The 18,505-nt window shown below is 46.6% G+C and overlaps 2 protein-coding genes across 9 annotated transcripts in view; one reads left to right on the forward strand and one right to left on the reverse strand.

The window, feature by feature from the left end:
- BFAR (bifunctional apoptosis regulator) overlaps nt 1–12,104 on the reverse strand; it is a 39,871-nt gene extending 27,767 nt beyond the window's left edge. For 2 of the 6 annotated variants that reach the window (XR_002342148.1, XM_021085723.1), the window contains exon 1: nt 11,474–11,708. The gene's annotated coding sequence lies outside the window, so the exon portion shown is untranslated. Of the gene's footprint in view, nt 1–3,819; nt 3,959–11,473; nt 11,709–11,961 lie in introns of those variants that run through there. The other 4 variants (XM_021085726.1, XM_021085727.1, XM_021085724.1 and 1 more) reach the window with 3 other exon arrangements.
- The window catches only part of PARN (poly(A)-specific ribonuclease), a 185,699-nt gene continuing 183,446 nt past the window's right edge, over nt 16,253–18,505 (forward strand). Inside the window, exons 1-2 of one of the 3 annotated variants that reach the window (XM_021086564.1) lie at nt 16,253–16,404; nt 17,028–17,105. Coding sequence is in view for 2 of the 3 variants with exons in the window: in XM_021086561.1 (XP_020942220.1) it covers nt 16,601–16,619; nt 17,028–17,105 (97 nt within the window). In the remaining variant the exon portion in view is untranslated. Of the gene's footprint in view, nt 16,405–16,454; nt 16,620–17,027; nt 17,106–18,505 lie in introns of those variants that run through there. The other 2 variants (XM_021086561.1, XM_021086563.1) reach the window with 2 other exon arrangements.

Below are 18,505 nucleotides of genomic sequence, written 5' to 3' on the forward strand. Positions count from 1 at the left end.
GACAACAACAGAAATAGGACACAGAATTTAGTAGGTGTTTGAGATGACAGCCATTCTATTACAGTCCTTTTTTCTTTTTGATTTTTAGGGCTGCACCCAGGGCACATGGAGGTTCCCAGGCTAGGGGTCAAATCTGAGCTGCAGCTGCCAGCCTACACCACAGCCACAGCAACGCAGGATCTCAGCTGTGTCTGCGACCTACACCCTAGCTCACGGCAAAGCTGGATCCTTAACCCACTGAGTAGGACCGGGGATCGAACCCAAGTCCTCATGGATACTAGTCAGGTTCATTACCAATGAGCCACAACAGGACCTCCCTTAAAGGTCTGTTTTTGAAATGTACCAAAATTTGTCATCTAAAACTTTACATTCCAGGGAGTTTTCATGTGGTACAGTGAATTAAAGACCCTGCGTTGCCAGTCCAGTAGCTTAGGCTGCTGCTGTGGCAGGGGTTTGATCCCTAGCCTGGGAACTTCTATGGGTCATGGATTCAGTCAATGAAGAAATAAAGAAATAAAATTTTACATTCCATAAACCACAGAAACAGCACTAAATTTCTTTCTGACCTATTGTCATACATTCAAAAATTTGGTAAAGCAGGAGTTCCCTGATTGCTCAGCAGGTTAATGATCCAGTGTTGTCACTGCTGTGGCTCTGGTCACTGTTGTGGTGTGGGTTCGATCCCTGGCCTGGGAACTTCTGCATGCTGTGGGTGTGGCCAAAAAAACATTAGGTAAAGCAAAACGGTGTAGTGGAAAGTTCAATGGACTTGGAGGGGGAGGCTGGAGGATTCTAGCTCCTTGCTTTTTGCTAACTTCCTTTGAAAATGTAACTTCTCTGGCCGCAGTTTTCTCAATGAAATGACATACATAATTTGAAACAAATCACCTTCTTGGCCCACTAAAATGTCTGGAGTTGGCAACAACAGATGTACTTCGTGGAAATAACAGATTTTTTTTTTTTTTTTTTTTTGTCTTTTGAGCTTTTAGGGCCGCACTGCCGCATATGGACGTTCCCAGGCTAGGGGTCTAATCAGAGCTGTTGCTACCAGCCTATGCCAGAGCCACCGCAGCACCAGCTCTGAGCATGTCTGCAACCTACACCACAGCTCACGGCAACGCCGGATCCTTAACCCACTGAGCGAGGCCAGGGATCCAACCCGAAACCTCATGGTTCCTAGTTGGATTCATTTCCGCTGCACCACGACAGGAACCCTGAAATAGCAGATTTTACCCAAACAAATCTGCCTTCCCATTAAGTAATCATTTCTTTTAATATCTGATTCAGAGGCGCCCATAGGAACAGTACTTGTGGCACAGCAGAAACAAACCCAACTACTATCCATGAGGACCCTCGCTCAGTGGGTTAAGGATCTGGCGTTGCTGTGAGCTGTGGTGTAGGTCTCAGACTCAGGTCAGATCCCGAGTTGCTGTGGCCGTGGTGTAGGCCGCCAGCTGCAGCTCTGATTTGACCCCTGGCCTGGGAACCTCTGTATGCTGTAGGTGCGGCCTTAAAAAGCAAAAAAACAAAAACAAAACAAACTAGAACCTGCTTGGGCTTTGATGACTTCTAAGGGATTTTGCTTGTTTCATTTTACTCTAAATTCCCAGAATGGAAGCGAACAGAGAAAGAATACAGCTTAACTGAATGCGGTTGATCTTTTTTTGCTATTTCTGTCCTCAGGTATTTGGGTTCTTTCCGTTAAAGAAAGCAGTACTTTTAGAGAAAGAAAGTGCCTCTTAAGTGATAAAAATCTAGCTCAGATACTAAGGTTCCGAGTCGTGGCGATCTGACTTGGATCAACACGCCCTCCTGCACTGGCCACGATTAAAGGCCTCTCTGAGGAGGAGGCCCGATGTTCCTGGGCTGTTTACAGCTGTTCTCTACGGACTCTGCTCGCTCGCCAGTGGCTGGGAGCCGGGAGAAGGTTCATGGGCTCCAAGTTCCTTCACAAGTAAGCTCGTGTTGGAACCTGCCCAGAGCCTGCTGCTTCCCTCCTTGTTGCAAAACCTCAGAGGAGACTGGGCAGACGTGGCTGGGCCTGGGGCGAGGGACTCATTCCATTTCCACTCCTAGTGCCCTGTGGACACAGATACACTTGGGTTTACGTGTTAGCATCGCATGACTTTATGAGTGCTGGTTACCTCGTTCACAGCCGACAGGAAGCATGTCTGAATTGGAAAAGCCTGCAAAACTGAAGACTAATGACGGCTGAACGCGGCAGGATGGAAGCGCACAGCAAAGCCGCGGGACTGAGCATGGGTTTCTGAAATAAAGGTTGAGTTCTCAACTGCTGGCTGGGGAAGCACTTCAGGGGCTCCGCGCACGCTCTGAAACCATGTGCGAGCATGTGTCTGTGCACGCCTTTTTCTGAAGGAACTCTATAGCTTTGATTAGGCTTCTCAAAGGGGAGCAGGATCCAAATGAGGTTAAGAACCACTGTTTAGGAGTTCGCGTTGTGGTGGAGCAGAAACGAATCTGACTAGTCTCCTTGAGGATGCAGGTTTGATCCCTTGCCTCGCTCAGTGGGTTGGGGATCTGGTGTTGCCGTGAGCTGTGGTGTAGATTGTAGACACTGCTCGGATCTGGCATTGCTGTGGCTGTGCCACAGGCTGGCTGCTGCAGCTCCAATTCAACCCCTAGCCTGAGAACTTCCATAGCCCATGAGTGTGGCCCTAAGAAGCAAAATAAAAACAAAACAACAACAAAACAAAAACAAAAAGCCCCAATGTTTAGGAGGTCTGGTTGTGGCTCAGGGGGTCAAGGATTCAGCATCACTGCTGCTGTGGCATAGGTTAAAGCTGTGGCTCGGATTTGATTCCTGGCCCAGGAACTTCCATATTCCTTGGGTGCGGCCAAAAAAAAAAAAAAAAAAAAAACAGAACAGAACAAAACAAACCCCTCTGTTTATCCAGTGGGAGAGCAGCTTTCTCACTCCGCTGGGCGCTCCACAGTGAGGCAGCATCACTGTCAAGTGCATCCATCCTTGGAGACCTCTGGCACAGTCTCCACAGAGGCAACCGCCGCTCCACGGTGATGGGGGACATGTGGCCTTCAGGCCGACTTTCCCTCCTGTGGTTTTTCTTTCTCCCCTCCCCCTCCTCTTTCTATACAATTTGGTGCCAGCATTTGAAATCCAGATTCCTGGCTTCTTTGGACAAATCACATCTGGCCACACTGGGCTCTCCGTTTGTGTGACAAGAATCAGCTCAGGCCGTGTGTGTGAACACCCACCCCCTCTGTGCCAGTCAGCTGCCTGAGCCCTGGGGCTATCGGTGTGTTCATAACCCAGCCCGAAAGCTGAGGCTTTCAGGGTCTCTACTGCCCAGTGGAGGATTTTTCTGGGTTGACTGGCCTTAGGCGAGGAAGCCTCCAGAAGCTCTATCAGCTTCCAGGTTTTCTGTCTCTCGGCTTGCTCTCAGGTTGTGACGGCTGAGAAAGTGATGCCTCCGGGGCCTTCTCACGGACTGCCTCTAGCCTGCTTTAGACTCTGAGGCCGGACAGGAGATTCTGTGTGTGAAAGGCTCTGGGAGGAACCCGAGGGCAGGAGCCACGTCTCAAGATGCTAAGTCGGATTTGGTCTCGGCAAATTCTCACGGGCCGAGCTCAAAATAAGTGAGAGCTGTGGGCTCTCCTAGGAATCAGATATTTCATACGAGGCCTTTAAAACACTTATTTTAATTTTTTGGAGGTATGAGCTATGTCTTGGTTCTGAGTGACAGTGTAATTAATACATCTCAGTTTTAAACTCAGAAGACGCGTTCTGATGCCCAGCTTCACTATGAGCCATGAGATCATGGGCGAGTTATTCATTCTCACCAAGTCTCACGTGGGCGTCAAGAAGCAATGGCTTTACCCACGCGGATCTCACAGGACTGGCCTGAGCAGTAAGAGGACAACGTCAGCTCCGGCACACAGGAAGTGTGCAATAAAAGTGGTCCCTCACGAGTGGACTTACCTACAAAATAGAAATAGAAACAGACTCCCAGACACAGAGAAAAGACTTGTGGGTGCTGAGGGGGCAGGTGGAGGAGGAGTAGATGGGAAGTTTGGGGTTAGCAGGTGCAAACCAGTATATACAGGAGGCTAAAAACAAGGTCCAACTAAATAGCACATTCAATATCCTGTGAAAAACTATAATGGAAAAATATAAAAAAGAATGGTATGTATAACTGAATGACTTTGCTGTACAGCAGAAATTAATACAACATTGTAAATCAACTATACATCAACTAAAAAATAAAAAGAACCTCACACCAGTCAGAAAGGCCATCATTAATAAGTCCACAAATAACAAATGCTGGAGAGGGTGTGGAGAAAAGGAAACCCTCCTGCACTGTGGGTGGGAATGTAAATTGGTACAACCTCTATGGAAAACAGTACGGAGGTTCCTCAGAAAACTAAATGTAAAACTAGCATATGATCCAGCAATCCCACTCTTGGGCATACACCTGGACAATAGCCAAGACATGGAAACAACCTAAATGTCCACAGACAGATACATGGATTAAGAAGATGTTTTTGAGTTCCCATTGTGGTTCAGTGGTTAACAAACCTGACTAGTATACATGAGGATGTGGGTTTGATCCCCGATCTCATTCAGTGAGTTAAGGATCTGGCGTGGCCATGAGTTGTGGTGTAGGTCGCAGACGTGGCTTGGATCTCATGTTGCTGTGGCTGTGGTGTAGGCCAGCAGCTGTAGCTCTGATTTGACTCCCTAGCCTGGGAACCTCCATATGCCTCGGGTGCAGCCCTAAAATGACAAAAAGTTTGGGAAAAAAAAAAAAAAAGAGAAAGAGATGTGGTTCATATACACAATGGAATACTACTCAGCCATAAAAAGGAACAAAATAATGCCATCTGCAGCAACATGGATGGAACTCGAGACTCTCATACTAAGTGAAGTCAGAAAGAAAAAGACAAACACCATATGATATCACTTATATCTGGAATCTAACATATGGCACAAATGAACCTTTCCACAGAAAAGAAACTCATGGACTTGGAGAACAGACTCGTGGTTGCCAAGGGGAAGGGAGTGGGGTGGACTGGGAATCTGGGGTGAATAGATACAAACTATTGCCTTTGGAGTGGATGAGCAATGAGATCCTGCTGGGAACTATATCTAGTCACTTATGATGGAGCCTGATGGAGGAGAATGTGAGAAAAAGAATGTATATATGTATGTGTGACTGGGTCACTTTGTTGTATAGTAGAAAGTGGACAGAACACTGTAAACCAGCTATAATGGAAAAAATAAAAATCATTTGAAAAATAAAAAAGTAAAAGAATCCTAAAAGATATATCAACTTTTTTTTTTTTTGGCTTTTTGCCTTTCTAGGGCCGCACCCATGGCATATGGAGGTTCCCCTAGGGGTCTAATCGGAGCTGTAGCAGCCAGCCACAGCCACAGCAGATCCGAGCCGCGTCTTCAACTTACACCACAGCTCACGGCAGTGCCAGATCCTTAACCCACTGAGCGAGGCCAGGGCTCGAACCTGCAACCTCATGGTTCCTAGTCGGATTCATTTCCGCTGCACCATGACAGGAACTCCAGAGCTGGTGCCTTGACTGCTGCAGTCCTGGTTCGATCTGTAGTCTGGGAATTGAGATCCCACATCAAGCTGCTGCACATTGCAGTCAAAAAAAAAAAAGCAAACCAAAAAAAAAACCCAAAAAAGCCAGTGGTCCCTTCTTCCACATCAGGTTCTACTGAGCGACATTTCCCAATCCATCCAAGCAGAGAATCCCTAAGTGGCTGTCCTCATGTCCATGCCACACAATTAATTGACAACTTACTCTGACATCTTACTAATGAAATTTTTTAAAAATATCTGGAATGGAGTTTTTTTGTGGTGCAGTGGGTTAAAGATCCGGCGTGGTCACTGCAGTGGCTCAGGGGTTCGATCCCAGATCTGCGCATCTCCACCTGTCGTGGGTGTAGCCCAACAAACCAACGGACACCTGCAGAGATTACTTCCTGAGGAGCACACCACCTCTAAAGCATCAGTGTCAAGAAACGGCACAAAATCTTAGAAAGCATTAATATGTAATATGTGAAACATGACATGAATATACACATGGGAGCAAATGTACAACTGACCTTTTTCTACAGTGTTCATGGGCTCGGTCTGCTGGCACAACTGCCAGGAAAGAATGATCACGGTCTCTGATGACTCAGGCAGTTACAAGACATCTATCACCAAGGCCCTACCTATGTTCCCCCAGAGAAATACCCAACTGACATGACATAGTCTAAAAACCTTCATCTAAAAATCTTAAAAAAAAAAAAAAAAAAATTCCGCTACAGCACAGGGAGTTGTATCTAATCACTTGGGATAGAACATGATGGATGATAATGTGAGAAAAAGAATGTGTACATATGTGTAACTGGGTCATCTGGCTGTATAGGAGAACAATGTAAATCAAGTATAATTTAAAAAAATTTTTAAAAGGTATCACTGTACACCTAAAAGAAAATAAATAAAAATCTTTTAAAAAGGGGGGTGTTGAGATACATATAATGTCCCAATAATTCTACATAACTAAAGACCCTAGAATGAACTGGCGATTACATCCTTGGAAGGAACGCTGTCAGTGTGCCTGGTCAAGCACTCGTTGTGGATATACTGAGAGGGCTACTATCCAGGAGGCGGTGCGAACACTGCTGTGAACGGTTTCGTTCTTTTTTTTTTTTTTTTGAGTTTTTGTTGTTGTTGTTGTTGTTGCTATTTCTTGAGCCGCTCCCGCGGCATATGGAGGTTCCCAGGCTAGGGGTCGAATCGGAGCTGTAGCCACCGGCCTACGCCAGAGCCACAGCAACGCAGGATCCGAGCCGCATCTGCAACCTACACCACAGCTCACGGCAACGCCAGATCGTTAACCCACTAAGCAAGGGCAGGGACCGAACCCGCAACCTCATGGTTCCTAGTTGGATTCGTTAACCACTGCACCACGACGGGAACTCCCGGTTTCATTCTTTAGTCGCTCAACTAACATTCAAGAAAATCAATTAATACAATAATTTTTATTGAGTTTATCAAAGAAGACCACATTAACTCCAAGTTTAGGAAGTTTTATAGCTTAGCTTATAAAGATTCCACGTGGTGACGGCTAATTCTTCAGGAAACGTAATGATCAGGCTGCTTGGTTCAGTGGTATGTAATTATGGTTCTACTTTTTTACTCCACAAAACACTGACTGTGACTGCAATACGTAGCTAACATTTTAGGAATGATCCTCTGAAGAGCTAATTTTTGGGGATTCCAGCCTGAAACACATAATCTCAATCATTTCTGAGAAGAGATGTCTGCTGCAAAATAAAAAGGTTTTGGCTTTAGATGGGTCTCTAGGGAGGCTCTTTCTTCTCATGACATGTTACCTGACAACAGAGAAGGACAATGGCTAATACTTACTGAGCCCTTAGGCCATGTGAGCGGCACGACAACCCCATGGGATAATTATCACTATCATCTCCATTTTACAGATGAGACCGTGGAGGCCTACTTAGTATAGGACAGAGTTGGGTTTTTTGTTTGTTTGGTTGGTTGGTTTTTAGGGCCGCACCCGTGGCAGGCTAGGGGTCCAATCGGAGCCACAGCCACAGCCACGAGGGATCTCAGCCACGTCTGCAACCTACACCACAGCTCATGGCAATGCTGGATCCCTGACCCACTGAGCGAGGCCAGGGATCGACCCCACATCCTCAAGGATACTGGTTGGATTTGTTTCTGCTGCGCCACGACGGGAACTCCCAGAGTTGGGTTTTAAATCATAGTCTGATAGACCTGTAACACCACGCTGGTCTTGGCCACATCACAGAGCTGCTGCCACGACACTGAGAAATCTAAACTAGAATCTGACATCACTGCAGGCTGAAGCAGGAACTCCAGCTTGTGGCCGTGAGGGTGAGCAGGCTGTTCCTCCGATGAAATAAACAAGCAGAAACATTCACGAGAGCAACAGGGGTGAGGGTGACTGGGTAAGTCCCTATTTCTGATACCCCAAGTCCACTCCTGGGGACATGCCTATAAACCCTGGCAGAACACCACTGACCATAAATGTCCAAAGAGTGGCCACCCGTTTGTAGTGATTATGAGATAAAAAAAATGTGTCCGGATGTAGCCGGCCAAGGGTCGGAAATGACAATAAAGAGAGAACCTTATGAGTACTTCCTGCAGGCGGTGGAAACTGGCTTTCATTAACATAAGTGTTTCCAGGCTCTTATTGTATAAAATGGTGTTGTTCCAGCTCCACATAGACAAATTTGCTTTTGAGCCAGGGTCAGAAATCACTAGGGCAAAGGGAGCCTGACTCGCTGCCTGAACTCGGAGGCGGGGTGATTTACTGCCTGTGACTGGTGTTGGGCAAGATAAGCGCACACTGCGAAGGGTGTCCTGGCTCTCTCCTCTGTCGGGTCTATTCTGTAGCATGTTTTCAACGACCTATCTTGTATTAAACACTGAAGATGTTCCAGTAACTCAGAAAGTAATCAAACACTGCTGGTGGTTACTGGTAACCCACACCTCGGCTCTCGGTTTTTAAACTGTCCCCCTCTGATTCACACCCTATAAACAAATGACGCCTTTTCAGGTTTTGCACACGACTGTTCGAGGAGGCTCTGCCTCTCCAACCTGACTCTGATCTTAAGGTCAGGAACCAAGCCGGAGAATTCTATCTTTGGACTGGAGGGTAACTGGCACAAAGCTGGGTTCTAGATATTTGCAGCTGAAAATCAAATCCACAGATATCTGGCTTCTATCACAGAAATTTCTTAGAACCTCCTTCGGAATCACCTGGGAAGTTCGGTGAACTCCAGTAAGGATACTTGGGAGAGAGGTCGAGGAATGTTCATTTTAAACAAGCCCCTTAGAATATTCTTGGGTACATGGAAGCCTGGGAAGTGGAGAGCTGTTATGTAAAAAGAAAAACTTACATGCTGAGTATATGTTTCAGACAAGGGATGGGTGAGATTTTAACAAAATCAAGTTTAAATAACACTCCTGACCTCATTTCTTTTTTTTTTTTTTTTTTGTCTTTTTGTCTTGTTCTTGTTGTTGTTGCTATTTCTTGGGCCGCTCCCACGGCATATGGAGGTTCCCAGGCTAGGGGTCCAATCGGAGCTGCAGCCACCGGCCTACGCCAGAGCCACAGCAACGCGGGATCCGAGCCACGTCTGCAACCTACACCACAGCTCACGGCAACGCCGGATCGTTAACCCACTGAGCAAGGGCAGGGACTGAACCCGCAACCTCATGGTTCCTAGTCGGATTCGTTAACCACTGCGCCACGACGGGAACTCCCTGACCTCATTTCTTCTTCAGTCCTCTCCACTGCTTGAAACATCATCCTGGAGCAAAATTCTGATCAAGCCCTTTCTTTGCTCAAAACCTTCTCAACGATGAGAATATAAAACCTATGGTCATTAAGTTTGTCATTTAAGAATCTTTATGACTGGCTGCAAACAACATAACTTTTCTTTCCCTTTTTGGCCACGCCCTTGGCATATAGAAGTTCTTGGGCCAGGGATCAAATCCAAGCTACAGCTGTGACCTAAGCCATCCTTAACCCACTGCACTTGGCCAGGGATCAAACCTGCACCACAACAGCAACCCCAGCTGCTGCTGTGAGAATGCCGAATCCTTAACCCACTGCACCACAAGAAAACTCCATAGATCTTTTTAATGAAGAGCACAAACTCTGGAGCCAGAAGGACTGAGTTCAAATCCCAACACCTTCAATTATTAGTTGTGTGACCTCAGACAAATCACTTAACCCCTCTGTGCCTCAGTTTCCTCATCTGTAAAATGGGGATGGGAATACTACCTGTCTGACAGGGTTGTTGGCTGTATGACATGCATGCACAGAACTCAGAATAGTGCACAGTTGTGAAATAAGTTGGCTGTTATGATTATCCTACGTTGTCCCTACCACACACCTACTCAAACATTACACTCTAGTCCCATCTATTAATTCCTGCTCCTTGGGCATTTTTCATATCACACTGTTCCCTCCATGGGTAACATAGCTCCCGCCACACCAGTACTACATCAAATGTCCAACTGACACGACTCAAATTAACTGTCACTTGAAAGTCTTTAATGACTCATTCCTCTTATACCCCAAATTAACCCTTCCGGTCTCTATGTCTTAGCCTAACTTTTATTTGTGCATGTTCTTATCTCCTAGACTAAAATCTCCCTGCAGAGGCTTGTATGGTTGAAACATTCTGGTCTTAAGAGTGAGACAGACCAGGGTTCCAAACCAGATCACATTTATCTTCCCTGAGTCTATTTCCCATTTATAAGTTCAGAATAGTAACATCGCCTTTGAAGGAAGCCTAAATGACAAACTTATAGATATTCAAAAAGGATCTCCTGCGTGGTTGCTTGGTATTATTAATAGAATTATTAATAGCGGTATTTACTGAGTGCCAGCTATGTAGGTACTCCACTGCCAAATGATGGGGCTTAATAAAAAAAAAAAAAGGCAGAACTGCCCTGTAGAAGCACAAATTTTCCATCAAATTTATGGAGATATGCACAGAAACGCACCATATCGGTCTGTATATCCCTAGGCTGGCTTGTTTACAGACCGCTGTTACAAGAACAAATAAAACAACACAACCCACACGTGCACTCTGCCAGCCAGCTAGCTCTGTCCGCGGGGGAAAATAGCAAAGCTCCTTCCTATTGGCCTTTTAGATCGTGACATCAAGACCGCTTCCTAAAGACCGACCAATGAGCTTCGGCGGGGAGGACCCAAAGGGACTGTGAGGGCGTGAAAGCAATTGGGGGGTCTTTCTCTGTTCTATCAAAGTTGGGGGCACCCGCCTCCCGCCCCGCCAAAGATCCCCAGTTAGACAGCGCCTGATATCTTTTGCCCTTTTTTTTTTTTTAAAGAACTTCCTTTTGCATAAATCCAGATTTCCGAGCCATAAGTTCAGAATCAAAAGAGCTGAGGGTGTGATTCTGGGGTTGTTTCACTTTCGCCTTTTTGTGCCTCCTTTTAAAACGCGAGCAATCATTCAGCCCTGGGGCAGGAAAGTGCCCGGCCACTTAAGACCTGAAGGCCAGCCTGGCTCTATCAGGAACCTGGTCAATTTTGCACTCGCTGTCGCAAGCCGCAGCCCGCGCTTCTGGGGTGGGCGCCAGGTTGTCTCCCTCTCCCAGATGCGTGAAAGCGAAGCCCCCTCCCTTTCGCCTGGGGGAGATCCTGGAACTACGGGCTCCGACTGTGACCCTGGAGAGAACGGCGAAGGCCAGGGAGAGGCTGAGCGGAGGTGGGGCTCTTGAGAAGGGATGGAGAAGTTGGCCAAATGGGGGGTCAGCGCCCTAAAGCCAGGTCTGCGGCTGCTCAGGACCTGGGCCTGGGAGGAGGAAAGGTCCTCTATGTCCGCCCTTCACACCCCGCCCCCAAATCAAGACCGAGGCGAGGCGCCCGCTCGCCATCCTCTGCCACGCCAGCTGCTTACCGCCGAGCTCATCCCGGAGCCGTCCCTGCTATCGCCCCCTGCCAGGATCCCCGCGGAAGCGGGGGGAGAGGTTGCGGCTTCACTTCCGGAGGTAACCTAGCTTTGCCTGCGGAGGAGGGTGCCCCCGGCCCACGACCATAGAGGAGAGGCCGCGCCGGTCTCCAAACTCCCTTAACCCTGCGCCCTCCCCGCTGCCTAGAGCGGCCACTCCCAGGCCGGGGAGCTCCGCGCAGGCGTACTACCGCCGGCCCCCCGCCCCTTCCTCTCGGGTGAACAGACCTTGAGCCAGGGCGTTACACCCAGAAGGTGAGGCTGCTGTGTGTATCTTCTCCTCCAGGGAGGGCGTTTCTGTATCTTCGAGAAACACCTTTGTCCGAAATTAAAGTAATGTTACAAGACTGTACTGCACACGCTACGGTTTTTTTCGCCTTTACGTTTTAAAAAATTCTAAGTTCCACTAAAGAAGAATCAGAATTAAAATGACTCACCACATTTTTTTTTCCTCTTAGCGTCTTGATCCGTTAAGAATTCATGCAGATTATCTGTTTTAAATTGCTGGCCCGGAGACTGTTATTAATCATTTTGGATGCTACTTTGTTTTCTATCAATCAGATGAGCAAAGAGTAAAAAAATTGGCGTTTGATGGTCTGTGCTAGTGCCAGGGGTATATGAACTCATTTTCTGGAGGATCATGTGGCAATAGGTATCAGCATGTTTTTTTTTTTTAATTGTGGTGAAAGTTACATAACAGAATTTGCCATTTTAACCGTTTTTTAAGGGTGCGGCTCAGTGGCACTAAGTATATCCACATTGTGCTATTATCACCACCATTCATCTTTACGGCTTTTTTATATTCTCAAACTGACAGTCCATGCCCATTCAACAATTTCCAATAGTTCATTCCCCAGCCTCTGGTAACCACCATTCTACTTTCTGTCTATGAATTTGACCACTCTGGGTACCACATGTTAGTGGAGTCATACAGTGTCTGTCTTGTTGTGACTTGTTTATTTCACTTAGGATAACATTCTCCAGGTTCATCTGCTTTGTAGCATGTGTCAGAATTTTCCTCCATTTTATTTATTTATTGATGTTTAAGCATTCCTTTTTTTTTTTTTTTTTTTTTTTTTGGCCACTCTGGAGCCAGGGATAGAACCTGTGCTACAGCAACCACCCAAGCCATTGCAGTGACAATGAATTCCCTTTCATTTAAAGGCAAGAATAATAACCCACTGTTTATATGACATTTTGTTTATCCACTCATTTGATGATGGATACTTAGGTTTCCATTTTTTGGCTATTGTGATTTATGTTTCTATGAACATGGCTGTACAAATATCTGTTCAAAACCCTACTTTCAATTATTTTGGGTGTTTGTCCGGAAGTGGAATTGCTGCATTATATGATAGTTCTACTTTTAATTTTTGAAGACGCACCATGCTGTTTTCCATGCTGTACCATTTTACATTCTTACCAGCAGTGCATGTACAAAGTTCCAATTTCTCACCCAGGGGGTGTGAAATGGTATCTCATTGTGGTTTGTTTGTGTTCCTTTTTATGGCTGCCCCTGCAGCATATGGAAGTTTCTAGGCCAGATGTCAAACAGTTGTGGCAACGCCAGATCTTTAACCCACTGCAACATATCAAGCACTCCCCTTCCCTTTGTCCTTTTTTTTTTTCTTTGTCTTTTGTCTTTTTAGGGCCACACCCACAGCATATGGAGTTTTCCAGGCTAGGCGTCTAATTGGAGCTGTTGTGCCAGCCTTCGCCAGAGCCCAGATCCGAGCCACATCTGTGACCTACATCATAGCTCATGGCAATGCAAGATTCTTAACCCACTGAGTGAGGCCAGGGATTGAGGCCAAAACCTCATGGTTCCTAGTCAAATTCATTTCTGCTGCACCATGACGAGAACTCCCCTTTGTCCATTTTTAAATTGGATCCATTTTGAGTTGTAAGAGGGTTTTGGTTTTTTGTCTTTTTAGGGCTGCACCTGCAGCATATGGAAGTTCCCAGGCTAGCAGCTGAATCAGAGTTGTAGCTGCCAGCCTAGAACACAGCCACAGCAATGCGGGATTGAATCCACAGCCTCCTGGATATTAGTTGGGTTTGTTACCACTGAGCCACAATGGGAACTCCTAGGAGTTCTTTATGGATTTTAACCCTTTATCAGATATATGATTTGCAAATATTTTCTCCCATTTTGTGGGTGACCTTTTCACCTTGTTGATAGTTTCCTTTGATGCACAAAAGTTTTTAACTTTAACATAGTTAATCAGTTTTTTCTTTTGTTGCTTTTGCTTTTGATGTCATCACCAAAAAAACATTGTGAAATCCAAATCCCGAAACATTTAGCTCTGACACAGATGTTTGATTTATTTTGAGTTAATTTTTTTTGTTTGTTTGTTTTTTGTCTTTTTAGGGCTGCACCTGAGGCATATGGAGGCTTCCAGGCTAGGGATCTAACTGGAGCTGTAGCTACTGGCCTACACCACAGCCACACCAACCCCAGATTCGAACCTTGTATGTGACCTACACCACAGCTCATGGCAACACTGGATCCTTAACCCACTGAGTGAGGCCAGGGATCGAACCCACAACTTCATGGTTCCTAGTCGGATTCATTTCTGCTGTGCCACAACAGGAACTTCTCCATCTAGGACTTCTAAAGCTGATGCCAGAAGGCAGAGTTATTTCTTTTATTTAAAAAAAATTTTGAGCAGTCCTGGGAGTTCCTGTTGTGGCTCAGTTGAACTGAATCTGACTAGTATCCATGAGGACACGGGTTCGATCCCTGGCCTCTCTCAGTGAGTGGTTCGAGGATCCAGTGTTTCTGTGAGCTGTGGTGAAGGTCACAGACATGGTTTGGATTCCATGTGCCTGTGGCTGTGGCATAGGTTGGCAGTTGCAGCTCTGATTTGACCCCTAGCCTGGGAACTTCCATATGCCACAGGTACGGCCCTAAAAAGAAAAAAAAAAAATTTAGGAGTTCCCACTGTGATTCAATTGGATTGTTGGTGTTTGGGAGCAGGTTCCATCCCCAGCCTGGCAGTGGGTTAAATATCTGGCATTGTTGCAGCTGCAGCTTAGATCACAACTATGGCTTAGATTTGATCCCTGGCCCAGGAACTCCACATGCTGTGGGGTGACCGAAAAAGAAAAAATTAATTAATTTACAACATTGTGTTAATTTCTGTTGTATAGCAAAGTGACTCAGCTATACATATATATCTATATTCTTTTTCATATTCTTTTCCGTTACGGTTTATCACAGGCTCTTGAATATAGTTCCCTGTGTTATACAGTAGGACTGTGTCTATCCATCCTATATATAATAGTTTGCCTCTTTGAATCCCAAAATCCCACTCCTACCCTCCCCCACACTCCCTCCCCCTTGGCAACCACAAATCTGTTCTCTGTATCTGTTAAGTCTATTCTTGTGTTGTAGATATTTAACTTGTGTTATATGAGATTCCACATTGTATGTGGATGTGATATCATATGGTATTTGTCTTCCTCTTTCTGACTTACTTTGCTTAGTATGATAATCTCTAGGTCCATCCATATTGCTGCAGATGGCATTATTTCATTCTTTTTCTTTTTTTTCTTTTAGCAGTGGAGTAGTATTTCATTGCATCTCCATCCCACGTCTTCTTTATCCATTCATCCGTGGATGGACATTCAGGTTGTTTCCATGTCTTGGCTATTGTAAGGAGTGCTGCAGTGCAATAGTGTCTTTTTGAATTACAGTTTTGTCTGGGTATGTGTTCAGGATTTCTGGGTCATATGGCAACTCTGTTTTTAGTATTTTGAGGAATCTCCATACTGTTTTTCAGTGGCTGCACCAATTTACAGTCCCAGCAACAGTGTAGGCGTGTTCCCTTTTTTCCACATCCAAGAGAAACATTTCAAGTTTGAGGCTAGACTATTTGTCATATTGTTTTTTCACCTTCCCATTCCATCTGAACTCTCTAATTCATTTACTCTCTGCTGTTCATAGTCAGAATAGTGCGGGTAATTAACTATACACAAATTTCCTTTGGTGAGGAGAGGAAGATCGACTTGTGTCACCTGGTGGGGAAAACATGGCCAGAGTCTTGTTCTTTAGGATACTTAATATGTCCTTTTGGAGGAAAACGGTTCTCTTCAAAAAGCACAAGTGGTTCATACTCATTCTTTCTCTCAAATGTAAGGTGTGAATGCAGGAATTGTGACAGCAAGTCACAACCCTAATCGTATCTTACCTCTGTCTATTTAGTGCTTTACACTTCACATACATTATCACCACTGATCCTTGACCCTTTTTAGAGGATGAAGAAATCGAGGATGAGTAAGGCTGAATAGCTCCAGATGTAATAAATGGGAGAACTAAACTTTGAAAGGTCTAACCGACTTTATGATGAAGTAAGCTTTTGCGAAAGGCCAAGATGAAGTCATCCCCTCCACCTATGTTTACTGAACACCTACACGTGTCAGCAGTGTTGTAGGCTCTGGGAAACAACGGCAAACCTCAAACCCACATAAAACTCCGTTAGGCAAGACCTCATCTGTTTTGCTAGCCGTAGTATTCCCGGGGCTAGTGCAGTCAGTACAGGTCTCAGCTTTGCTTTCCGCGTCACCTCTGTACGTGACTTTGCAGCACCCTTTTTCTCTTCACAGGGATCTTCGTGTTTCCAAGCGGCAAGTTTGAGTCCTGCCTGACTTTCCCTTCTTCCCGCAAGTTAAATTGGGTGGGGACCTTGTCTTTTCCATTCATTACAGTATTCCCACTCCTTTCAGGGTGCCGCGCATAAAACAGGACTGCGGAAATATCTGCTCATCAACTGGATGTCAGGTCAACCACTCTGCCAAAGGGAATGGTCCAAGTCCGGTCCTCACAAGTAGACGGCACCTTGGATGACCGCGATGGCCACGCCCCTCCTGTGTCCCGGGTGCGAAGGAAAGGAACCCAGCCTTGGCCCCGCCCCCGCCATGACGCAGACGCACGTGACGCGCGCCGGCGCGCGCTGTTTCCGGAAGTCGCCCCCGCGGTCTCCGCCGCAGCTGCCTGCGCTGTCGCAGCGGAACTCTGCGAGTGGAACGGCCAAGGCGGGCCGGGGAGGGGCGAGGGTCTGGCCACTCTGCAGAATGGAGATAATCAGGAGCAGTGCGTGTCCGCTGCGCACCTCCCCGAGGGTCCCCGCGGGCTCCCTTACTCGCCCTGCTAGGCCGGACCACGGCCGCTGTGCTTGGCGGGGCCTGGGGCAGAGGCAGCCCCTCAGGGGTTTGCTCTCCTTTTGCGCCTCTTGGGGCCTTGTTCCTCTCTGGCCCTTGCATCGCTAACGGCTTTGTTGTCCTCCTTTCCCGGGCACCCCTATCCCCCAGGGCCTTGTCCCTCTCAGGCTCGTGCACCCCTCGGGGCTTATTTCCTTCCGGTCTGTGCACCCCTTAAGGACTTGTCCTCCAGCCCGAGGAGCCTTAGGAGCTCCTGGGCCTTCCTTTCCTCCTACTCAAAGTAGCCCGTGGGCAGGAAGCCAGGCCACCGGTTCTGAGCCTCTTCTTGGTTTCTCCGCAGATTTTAAGAGTAACCTCCACAAAGTGTACCAGGCCATAGAGGAGGCGGACTTCTTCGCCATCGATGGGGAGTTTTCAGGTATCCCTTGCTTGCAAGCTTGAGGCTGGCACCTTGCAGTGCAGAGCCAAGCCTCCTTCTGCCCTCCCTGCCCCTGACTTCTGTCTGCTGGCCGCTCCTCCCTCTTTGTAGCCTTGGGCAAGTCGCATGAGTCTCCACGTTTCCTCTTGAACGTTTCTTAAGCACGGAAGACGTGCAGTGGAGTTGGTGATTGGTTTTGTGATTGTTGGAGCGCTAAGGGTTGCAGATAGAGATTATGGTTTTGGTGCAGTTTAGAAACAGTTGGACCTGTGCTTGGGGCAGAGTTTGAGGATTAGGATCAGTGTGTGTGTGGGTGGTGAAATACACATAACATAAAATGCATCGTTTTCACCATTTTTAAGTGGTTTTACAGCTCATTGGCATTAAGTGATTCACATTGTTGTGCATTCATCTCTACTTCATCTCCAGAACTTTTTCATCTTCCAGAACTGAAACACTCTACCCATTAAACAATACTTCCCAATTCCTCCCTCCCCTCTGCCTCTGGTAACCACTGTTTCTGTCTCTCTGAATTTGACTGCTCTAGGTGTTTCCTGTAAGTGGAATCATACAATATTTGTCCTTTGTGACTGACTTTAGGGTCAGACTTATGCAGATGAATTGAGGGTGTTCCTCTAGGCATTAGTGGGAGTGTTCATTGCCTGCCTTGTCACAGGTGTACATGTGTTCTAATACTTTACTAACGGTTATAATTGCAGGGGTTTTTTCTTTTTCTTTTTTTTGCATCAAAGACTTTTTTTTTTATTATTTTAGTTTTTTTTTTTAATCTTTTGCTATTTCTTTGGGGCCGCTCCCACGGCGAATGGAGGTTCCCAGGCTAGAGGTCTAATCGGAGATGTAGCCACCGGCCTACGCCAGAGCCACAGCACGTGGGATCCGAGCTGCGTCTGCAACCTACACCACAGCTCCCGGCAGTGCTGGAACCTTGACCCACTGAGCAAGGGCAGGGGTCGAACCCGCAACCTCATGGTTCCTAGTCGGATTTGTTAACCACTGCGCCAGGACGGGAACTCCTCAAAGACTAATTTTAAAATCCTAGCAGTTGGGGAGTTCTCTCATGGCACAGCAGGTTAGATCCAGCTCTTGTCACTGTAGCGGCTTGGGTCGCTGCTGTGACTCGGATTCCATCCCTGGCCTGGGAACTTCTGCATTTTTTTGGCGAGGCCAAAAAATAAAAAAAATTGTTGAAGTCAAGGAGTTTTCTGCTGTGACTTGAATTTCATCCTGGCTCAGGAACTTACGCATTTTTTGGCAAGGCCAAAAAAATGTAAAAAATTATTGAAGTAAGGGAGTTCTCTTCATGGCTCAGCAGTGAATGAACCCGACTAGGATCCATGAGGATGAGGGTTCAATCCCGGGCCTTGCTTAGTGGGTTAAGG

The sequence above is a fragment of the Sus scrofa genome, chromosome 3 (assembly GCF_000003025.6).
Source record: "Sus scrofa isolate TJ Tabasco breed Duroc chromosome 3, Sscrofa11.1, whole genome shotgun sequence".
NCBI lineage: Eukaryota > Metazoa > Chordata > Mammalia > Artiodactyla > Suidae > Sus > Sus scrofa.